Source organism: Ctenocephalides felis, unplaced genomic scaffold (assembly GCF_003426905.1).
Source record: "Ctenocephalides felis isolate EL2017-DRISC unplaced genomic scaffold, ASM342690v1 CF-g0.4_SCAFFOLD_01660, whole genome shotgun sequence".
Lineage (NCBI taxonomy): Eukaryota > Metazoa > Arthropoda > Insecta > Siphonaptera > Pulicidae > Ctenocephalides > Ctenocephalides felis.
In genome coordinates, this window is record NW_020537814.1 from 37,402 (window position 1) to 48,208 (window position 10,807).

The 10,807-nt window shown below is 28.6% G+C and overlaps 1 protein-coding gene and 1 pseudogene across 1 annotated transcript; both read left to right on the forward strand.

Moving 5' to 3' along the window:
• LOC113374211 (cytosolic Fe-S cluster assembly factor NUBP2 homolog) lies at positions 1 to 3,536 on the forward strand. Its single transcript, XM_026614393.1, has 5 exons — positions 1 to 219; positions 321 to 463; positions 564 to 691; positions 1,446 to 1,617; positions 3,320 to 3,536. Exons 1-5 carry the CDS (start codon positions 109 to 111, stop codon positions 3,534 to 3,536), a joined length of 771 nt encoding a protein of 256 aa, XP_026470178.1. The 5' UTR covers positions 1 to 108.
• Positions 3,537 to 9,307: 5,771 nt separating this feature from the next.
• LOC113374212 lies at positions 9,308 to 10,455 on the forward strand (annotated as a pseudogene).
• Positions 10,456 to 10,807: the final 352 nt, after the last annotated feature.

Genomic DNA, 10,807 nt, shown 5'->3' on the forward strand with positions numbered 1-10,807 from the left:
TACATGGAGTAAACAAGAATGACATTAGATTCCAATATAATGTCAGTGGTATGAAATTTCTGAAGAAGTGCTTAATCTTGTTTCAAAGTTCTAGGTTATGATTAAAATATGTTAAGTGGTGTAAAACACATATTTTTAGTCCTTTCAGGTAAAGGAGGTGTAGGAAAATCTACCGTCAGCACTCAACTTGCTTTAACTCTTAAAGAGCAAGGTTATAAGGTATATTTGTTTACAACAATCTTGTATTATAAGTGCATATAGTTGCCAGACGATATTATCTCTATATCTATATTTTGTAATAGCATTAAATTCTTCTTTAGGTAGGTATTCTGGATATAGATTTATGCGGCCCAAGTGTTCCTTTTTTGTTAAATATCGAAGATGCAGAGGTATGTCAGTGTCCTGAAGGCTGGTTACCAGTGTATACGGATGAAAATAAAAATCTTGCAGTAATGTCCATAGCGTAAGTTACTTATGTAACAGGATCTAAATATTATTTAAAATATTGAAACATGATTTGAAATTGCATTTTCATAGAAAATAAAATAATGTATCTTTTTCAGATTTCTGCTAAAATCTAGAAATGATTCCATAGTATGGCGAGGACCAAAGAAAACTAGCATGATTCGTCAATTTATAAATGATGTATATTGGAATGAAATTGACTATTTAATAATTGATACCCCACCAGGTAAATATCTCATTTTTAAATACATTGCATAACATAGTTTATTTACTTATTTATTTATTCAACGCCAAAGGCAATAATACAATATAATTACATTTTAAAGTGTACAAATTATAAATTAAAGATAATATATGATGAAATTCCAGTATTAAGAGTTCATAGATAGCTTTGTATATATTCATAACGCTTAATATAAACTACAAATATATAATATTAAATAAAAACTAATAATATTAAATATTTAATAAATTATAAATCACTACTTAAGACGGCCATTTAAGGATAATTTTTCTGGCTTGATTTTTTATATTTGTCACCGACAGACCAAAGAAACCAATCTCAGAAGCAAATTCATTTATTATTTTTGATATTCTGAACATGGGTGCACGTGAAACAAATTTGATTTTAACTGTAGGTATTTCCGAAGTTCTGTTATTAATTAACTTAACATTTGGAACGATAAATTTGAAGCGGCTAAAGCACCTTTCACAATAATTGCTCCATAGCAGAAGGTGAGATATTTTCTTCTAGCATCGAGTGGCGTAATGTTAAAATGGTTGTACATTTGGGACCGACTTATCTGAATATTGTTCTTGTATTTGCGGAACTTTACATGATTGACAAATTTTTTCTGGGCAGATTCAATACTGTCAATTTGATATTGGTAAATCGGGTCCCAAATTATACACCCATACTCTATATATATATTGGTCTAACTAAGTAATAGATGTAAACTAATAGTTGTTTGTTTTTATAGGAACTTCTGATGAGCATATTACAGTTATGGAGTGCTTAAAAGAGGTAGATTTTGATGGGGCAGTCATTGTAACTTCACCTCAAGAAATTTCATTAGAAGATGTCAGAAAAGAAATAACATTTTGCAAGAAAACTGGCATTAAGATATTAGGAGTCATAGAAAATTTGAGCGGGTAAATATTAAAAGCATTAGGATTAGTGACAAATAATGCACATGCAAATTTATCGTTTTACCATATTATTTATTTTAATTCTTGCAAGCTTAAAATTCATTCGTTATAAGTAAAGTGCTAAAATTATTAGATGTACAACTTTGCTTCCGCCGTTTTGCAAGAGATGGCTGTAGCGGTAAATGGTAGTAAAAGTCAAAATAAAGATATCGTAAATGTCATACAATAAGCTTATTTATTTGTAAACATAATTCTATAAAAATATTAATCGATTTGTATCTACCTGATAAACTTGTTCTCGTTTAAACATGTCAACTTACGAGCCAAATTCTCGCCATTTGCGAGAGGTTTTAATTTTCTGCTTTAATATGAAGAAATCTGCTGCTGAGGCTCATCGAATGCTCTCAAAAACCTATGGTGAGGCTACTATTAGCAAAAGAACCTGCCGAGAGTGGTTTCAACGCTTCAAAAACGGTGATTTTGAGGTTGATGACCAACATGGCGGAGGAAGAAAAAGGGTTTTTGAAGATGCAGAAATGGAGGCTTAACCAAGAGTCTTGTCAAACACAACATCAATTGGCAAGATTGTTGGGTGTGACGCAACAAGCTATTTCAAAACGCCTGAAAGTCATGGGAATGATGCAGAAACAAGGAAATTGGGTGCCACAAGAAGAAGAAATTGAAGACAAGGAATATTGAACGGCATGCGTTTGCTTGTGAAGAGCTTGCAAGGTACTTGCAATGTGACTGGGGAAACATAAAAATTGGTTTATCACAATAATATCAATCACAGAAACACAACATGGAAATATCCTGGCTATGCTTTTTGCTGATGGCTAAACTGAATACTCAAGGTTTCAAGGTGCAGTATGTTAACTGTTATGAGGTGTTAAATTGCCACGACACAATGAGAGACATGATAAAATGTTATATTACAACTTGACAATACTGTCTCCATGTTATAAAAGTGGTCAATACTTGAAATGGGAAGTCATCAAGCTACGCTAGCAAATCCTCACTGCTTCCTTGGACTATGTCCTATTTTGATCAATGGCACACATCTATCTTTATGCGAAAAAGGCCCAAGTTCAAAAAAAAAAGATAGAGGAAGCAAAGCTATACACCTAATAAAGAAATAATTATAATTCAAATCTAAGAATAGCTATATTAATAAGCATCTACACATTATTCTTTCAAACAAAATTAACATTGAAATTGATGATAATATTTATTTATAAAATTAATCTCACTTCAAAAAGTTTGAAATAAAAATATATAAAACGTATGATAACTTACTTAACATATGATATCGATTAACTATTTTATGCAAAAGTTTCTAATTTCTAAATTTATTATTTAATTTTTGTCATTTTTGTTATGTGATTGTTGAATTTTTAAAAAAATCAATTTATTACAAACTTAATTTCACCCTCAAAAATGGTTTTAGTTCCACAGTATCATCTTTAATTCATTAAAAAGAAGTCTAATAGAAAAAATATTATATACAAATGTTATTCTATATTTTCTCGAATATAACAAATTCAAAACAATTTAAATGTAAACCTATTATTATAGATTTCTATATAATTTTTTGTGGAATTTGAAATTTATTATTTTTTTTATTATTGGCTTGCGCTTATGTACATTATAATTTTTTTTGTAGTTAAGCAAGTAGCCACCTATAAATTTTATTTGCTTTTTTTAGTTATGAATGCCCAAATTGCAGTGAATGCACAAATATATTCAGCTCAGGTGGAGGTGCAGCTCTCGCTGAATTAGCATCAGTTCCTTTTTTGGGCACCTTGCCTATTGAGCCAAGATTATCTTTTGAAGAAAATAGAGGAAAATCTGTACTTTCATGTTTGCCCGATTCTACATCGTGTAAAGCATTTTCAAGTATAGTACAGAAACTTACCAATTAAATCATTTGTATTTTTCTAAAGTTGTAAGTAATTTTTATAATACACTTTTGATTTATTCTTCATCAAAATATTTTGCTATATTCTGTGCTAGTTCCAAATCCCAAGGTGTATCAATTTCTAAACTATATTTTGCTGGAATTTCTACCACAGAGCAACTGAATTTTTATTATTAGAGAAAAAAATAATGACTATTAAAATTATTATATCATCATCATCAAATTTCATCATCATTTCTTTTTATTACCTATCATCTTGTAGAAGGTTCTTTTCAATCAATTTGCGTGAGGCTAAATAAAACATTCCGTTCTCTATTAATTCTCCATTCCAATTTTGACGCCTAGGTCTACTCTCTGGATTAAAATTTTCTGATGTTATTTTATTACCTTCCTCCTTCCATCGTAATTTAAAAGACCTAATACAAATATTCATATTATTTCCATATTCATGGAAAATCCCAATTTTAAAAATTATTTACTTAATTATTATGCATTTAAATAACCCTTACTATTGAAAATTAATTAATATGTTTATAACTAAATACTATTATACTTTAATTTTGTACCTAGTAACACTGAAAACACACTGGGTATTGGTACTTGAAAAAGTTAATTGAGATATTGCTTCTAAAATATAATCTGTCTTGAGAAAGGGTGTAGTACATTGCACTAACATTAAATAATCTACATTTAAATGATGCTTAATAAATTCTTGTATTGCGGATATAGAAGTAGATGCATCAGTTGCATATTCTGGATCTCTCCAAAACACTTGTGCCCCTGCTGCAATTAAGTATGTTTGGAACACAATATTAATCTAATATAATTTAAGCAGTCATAATAATAATTATTGGCATAGGGATTTAGATAATTGTTTTATTTAGCTAATCTTTTAAATCTTCATTCAATTTCACAATTTAGGAATAATTAATTAGCAAACCTTCATTGGCTTCTTTAGCAATCAATGGATGGTCAGTTGAAACCCATATTGCTTGGATTTTTCCCTCTTTAGCAATGGTGTAATTTTTTTAACGCTTCGTCTAATAAGTGTAACATTATTAATTTTTTGCAAATTTTTCAAAGGTATTCCTTTTGAACCTCCTCTTGCTAGTATCAGAACAGCAATGTTCGGATGAGGTGCAATTAAACTAATAAAAAGTAGATATATATATATATATATAATTCAACTTTAATAATTTTATCTTTATGCATACCCATAAACATAACAGAATATAGATAAACCAAATAGTATAAAAAACATATATTTCATATTCATTATTCAACAAATTAAATCTCTATTTCAAACAGTATAATAATTTCATAGAATGAAGTCACATAATTATATTATACAATATACTCTTTCACAAAAAACAACAAATAATCAGTTCCACAATATCAGTGAAGATATAACTCAATACATAAAAACTGAATGTTTCTTGAACACTAAATTAAATAATAGAGGAAGTACCTCTGAATGAGATAACATGTACATTCAGAGCTGTAAGTTTTCTCAGAAAACTTTTCTCATTTAATAACAAACAAAAATAACATAATGATAATTGTTAAGAATATTTATGAAAATGATTTTTCAATATGTTAAAATTTTCGATACACAAACCACATTCAGTACATATTACATATTTTCCTTGTGCAAAAATTTTTTTATGATCCAACATATGTTTGCAATAATTAGTGCGGTTTTCAAATCCTGTCTGACATGCATGGCATTCATATTTAAAATGAGTCAAATTCATATTATTTTCTTGAATTTGAGAATTATAAACCATCATGCCAGGATCACCTCCAATGAATGTTTTTTGGAAGTGTTCTTCCAACATTTTTTCTTCTGATGTCTTTACCCTCTGGTTTTCATTTATTCCACTACAAGAAATGTAATGTGCTTGTAATGCAATATTATTCAGAAATTCATCACCACATATTTGACAAAAAAGTTTGTATTTGTATGCATATGAAAATTCATATGGTCGCTTGTTAACATTGTATGATGCCCAAAAATTTGCATTTTGGCTATTCATATATTCCGCACTCCAAGTAGATTTACAAATAGCCTTATTTGTTGAATTAGATGTATTAGTTGTATGATAAAAATTATTATTAAAGCTTTCTTGATTGATCTGTACATCAATTTCTCTTATAACTAAATTCAAAGGCATCTCATCATTGCCATTCATATATTTGTCAGCATTATCATTAAATTGTTCAATTTCTGAACTACTTTCTGTTTCAGATGGAAAGTACTTATTCATATTGTCTTCCCAATAAGGATTTCTAGTTTCAGCATTTTGCTCTTCCTCAAAAAATTCAACAATGAAGTCTTTTACATCATTTGTTAAGCCCATAGAAATGCTATCGAGATTTGAATCATCATTCAAATTATTTACTAGGTGCTCTGGTGCAATGTTCCTCAAATCGCTAATTAAATCATTAGATTCAATGAATGTCTTATTTAATAAATCATTGCCAAGGTTATCTTGCAAATGGTAAGGATTTTCAATACAGCCTTCTGATGATTGTTGATGATTGTTATTATTAAACTCGTATCCTTCATTTTTATCAGTAAATGGTGTTTGATTCTGATTTTGTTTTGTAAGGATATTTTGATAATTGAGTGCATTATTTGATGTAAAATCAGCTTGAACAACTGGAATTTCTTTTACAACTTGCAATCCATCAACATAATTCTGGTAAGCCTTATTCCAAGTAACATCTTCTTTTGCTTTTACTTCTTGATTATTGGCTTGTGGAATAATAAGTTTCATTTTGGCGGGATTTATTACATTAATTTGGTTTCTCTTTCTGACTGAACCTTTTGCCACCAATACGGATTCCAATATTGAATCCTTTGTTGTTGTTGCACATTTCTTGTTCTGGGAGCAACGACTAACTTTTTCTCTCCTATTAGTTGATGATACAGTTGTTCTTTTTCGAATGGCATCAGTCGGTGTTTTAGTTGTTTCACTGGCTTTACTTATTTTTACATTTGCAGGCTTAGTAGGCTTTTTGCGTAGTGATCGCTTCAAGGGAGTGTTGATTGTTGATGTTAATTGTGGTTGCTGAATTGGCTTGGTTTCATCGACTTCTTTTTCAGGTCCAATATTTTGCACTCCATCTGCTATTTCATTGGCATCTAACATATGAATTTTAGATTTAATTTTTGATTAAAATTAATTTACATACTAAATCATTTACACACTAGGCCTATAAATAATAATGACCAATTTACATATACTATATATATACCAGATGGTGCAGTAGTTATAAGAAATGATATCAGACGTGCAATAACTGAATTCTGTAAAAGTTTTCTAGAAGCAAAAAATATTTTGATTGATTTACCTAACAATTTCAGGTTCACTTAATATCCACATACTATACCAACAATTTTTTGGCTATTTTATGACTTTATAAAATAACATACTACAAGTTAAAGAGATTATACAATAGCTTATACACACAACACACTGAAACTAACATAATTTAATAATTTATATTTATTTAATTGACTAAATTTCAAGTTATTAAAATTAATGCAGGCTACTGACATTGCATTTCTTCAGAACATGTTAGTACTTGGTATTATATTTCTCATACGATGATTAATATTATAATACATATAAAAAGATAAAGAAAATTGAAATACTATTTTAGTCAGGTCTGCTGGGTATGTGTGCATAAACTATTTCCCAAGATCTATTTGATGATTTCTTTGGTGCTATAAGAGCATCTGATTACAATTGCACAAACAAAAATATATAAAGATTTGATCCTCTAACTCTAGTTTGGTTGCCGTTACTTGATATATTTTCATCTTGAAATCAAATAGTTGAATATGTATATATATATATATATATATATACATATACATATATATATATATATATATATATATATTCTATAATAGCACCTATATTAATATTCTAAGCATAATGTAAATCAGTCATAATTTTCATATACCACAAATAAAGTTATAACAAAATAAATAAAATACCATTAGTTATTGTACATTGTTTTTTAGCTGCTTCAGTTTTATCATTCTTTCGAGGTCTTGGATTCTTCTTACGTCTGCCTTCAGTTTTATTTGAAGATTGCAATACTTTATCAATAGCTGTGACACAATCTTTTAATTCTTGTTGCAAAGCAGAAGCACTAGTTTTAGATTTTTTTCTGTTAGAATTATTGTTGATTTTGTCATCTTTCGTCAAATTTTCTACAACTAATGAAATTATGTTACAATCATATTATACTACACATTAACTAAATCACAATTAACTAACCATTTTCAATCTTGGATTCTCTGCGCGACAATATTGCTAAAGATAACTGATCAATCGAATGACATGTCGTTTGATGCAAATGCATTTCAGACATGCTATTTGCACGTTCATCACAAATAATGCATTTAATGAAATCCGTCATTCCTGAAATATGTACACACAAAACACAAGCATATAAACACAATTAATTAGGCAATTGCCCTAAATCAGAACCCTTTCGTTGAACAAGAAAACTTCGAACGCGTGCCGGACTTGATCTCCGCTTCTCAATCAAATCAAAACAATAGGTAACCCTTTTCTTGGGATCAAATTCAATGTTTAGTTTTTCACTTAATTAGGTTGCACAATTGAAGTCAAAATCGGTCACGCATAAAATTTAAATTGAGCAACGCTAATCTAAAGGATTAATAAAAAATAATAATTAACATGCGGATGATAACCCTATTAAATTATTTAGCAACCTTATGTGCGATTTCAGTTCATTTCAATTTTAAGTTCAATGTATATTATTTAAAAAATAAATAATCATATATCGAATTCAATGTTGCAAAATTATAACTGAGCTGAATTTAATATTATTGCATTAAATTGATTTTTTAAATTGTATATTTATTATCCTAATTACTGCAAATACGTTCATAACCATGATCGAATAATGAATATAATTTAATTATCGCGCTAATTTTAAAAATATATAACCATATTATTCGATTTCATTATAAATGCATTCAGTGCAGGTATAATATGAATTCATATGAAGACTTATTCATTTAAATTATACAGAGTTTAACATTTGCTAGAAAAATCGGCCATATACAATAGCTTTTAAATTTATGGCAAAATATAAATTAGTGTATAAAACATTTGTTTTTTATACACTAATATTTTACAGATTTTTTATATAAACTGTTTACAAGTAGTTTTTGAAAATTAGGTGAATGGATTAGTGTTTGTTTAATATAATAGTAAAGCAAGATAAATCATAAATTTTAAAATTTAAAATTAAAATCCCAAAGTAATTAATACTCTAATAATTTAAATTTATTAATTAAATTCGATAAATAATCTTGATTGTCGTACAACTGTTATATCATAAGCCTAATATTTTATTAGTAATATATAAATAATTAATTTTTATAATAAGGGACGCATACAATTATCAAAGAATGTGTAATAAAAATTAAAAATATTCGGAGCACTGTTTAAATTTTAATTAGAGTAAATCTAATTATCTATCAATAATTTTGATATAATGCTGACTGATGGCAAGGATTTGTCAAACGTGATAGAAAAACTGTAGCCCAATAACTTTAATGTTTAAAACTTTTGAAGATTTAAAAAAAGCGGCATAACGGCATAACATTGTTCCGCAGACAACATTAAAAAACTTATCGATATTTTCGACGCTAACTTCGCGTTAGTGTGTATGACTGTGAAGCTTCTAATTTTGTTTGTCATTTGTTTCTTGTTGGTTATCTGGCAGTTTAGATTACTTCGTTTTGTAATTAATTTTATAATAATGGCTTTGGCTCAATTGTGTGGTTTGGAGAATTATTATTCTCAAAATGATGATACTGATGAATATGCAAAATTAACACGTAATTTCCAAAATAATATGGAATTATGTGTTCCTCCATTCGCAAATGTAAATTTTGTTGATGTGAATCTTTATTTATATTTAAAATATTGAAATATGTTTATGATTTATTTTTAGCCTGCGGTGGAACTTGCTAATATGAAAGATGAACAAGGAAATAAGTTGCGTATGCATTTTGATCATGGTACTACAACTCTTGGATTTCAATTCCGAGGTGGTGTGATACTAGCAGTTGATTCCCGAGCAACTGGTGGACAATTTATTGGGTCACAATGCATGAAGAAAATTGTTGAAATTAATGATTTTTTGTTAGGTACATATTTTGTGTCTTTTTAATTTGATCTTGAATTTCTGATTTTTCTTTTCATGTATACTTAGTTTTGTATCGAACCAGTTTGCATACGTTTGTTTTATCATAGGTAATAATGCTGATTCATCATTACCAGTTACTGTCGACGTTACTGATAATTCTTATATGTAGCTTAAAATGCCTACTTACATGAGTCAAAATATTTTTTTGAGGCATTATTCATTGAGAAACAGTTACAATTCAACAGCTTATCAGTTAATAAATATACTATTGTGGTTTGCTTTGTGCAAATTGTTTCCAAATATAGTTAAATGAATTAAAATGTGACTTCCTAAGCAACTTTGAAAGGTAAATCTTATTTTTCTCTTCTTAGGAACTTTGGCTGGTGGAGCAGCTGATTGTGTTTATTGGGATCGTGTGCTAGCAAAACAATGCCGTTACATGAACTGCGCAATAGAGAAAGAATATCTGTAGCAGCTGCAAGCAAACTTATGTCTAATATGGTTTATAATTATAAAGGAATGGGCTTATCATGGGTATGATGTTAGCGGGCTAGATTATAAGCGAGGACCTGCATTGTACTACTATGTACAGAATGCGTAACAGAAGGGTACAAGGAAGGAAACTCCAGGAAATTTTTTCTGGGGTAGTGGTTCAGTATATGCATTTGGTGCTTTAGACTCTGGTTATGATTGGAATTTGAGTGATGAAGATGCATATGGTAAGTCAAAATTATCAAAAAATATCAAATTACCCAAAAACGTGTAGATAGAAAAATTCTAATAAATAAAATATTGAATAAATGGATTTTTTTTTTTGATTTTTTAAATATTATTTATAGATTAACTCCCACTTTTGTACTTGCATTCTTTCACAATCTTGGAGATCAGTCTCCAATTATTGGTTAAATTGTTCTTGAATTTATTGGTCAAGATTGTGGAAGAATGCAAGTACAAATAAAATGGGAGTTAATCTATTAATAATATTTAAAAATCGAAAAATATTCCACTCTCAGAACTGTAACATTACTACTACTTAGAATGTAGTTGGTTACTTATAAATTTATGTAAAAA

Excerpts from the sequence above, each read along its gene's own strand:
- LOC113374211 (XM_026614393.1), top strand. The coding sequence starts at position 109 with ATGTTAAGTGGTGTAAAACACATATTTTTAGTCCTTTCAGGTAAAGGA. Across the intron at positions 220-320 it reads TTAAAGAGCAAGGTTATAAG|GTAGGTATTCTGGATATAGA; the intron begins GTATATTTGTTT and ends ATTCTTCTTTAG. Across the intron at positions 692-1,445 it reads AATAATTGATACCCCACCAG|GAACTTCTGATGAGCATATT; the intron begins GTAAATATCTCA and ends TTGTTTTTATAG.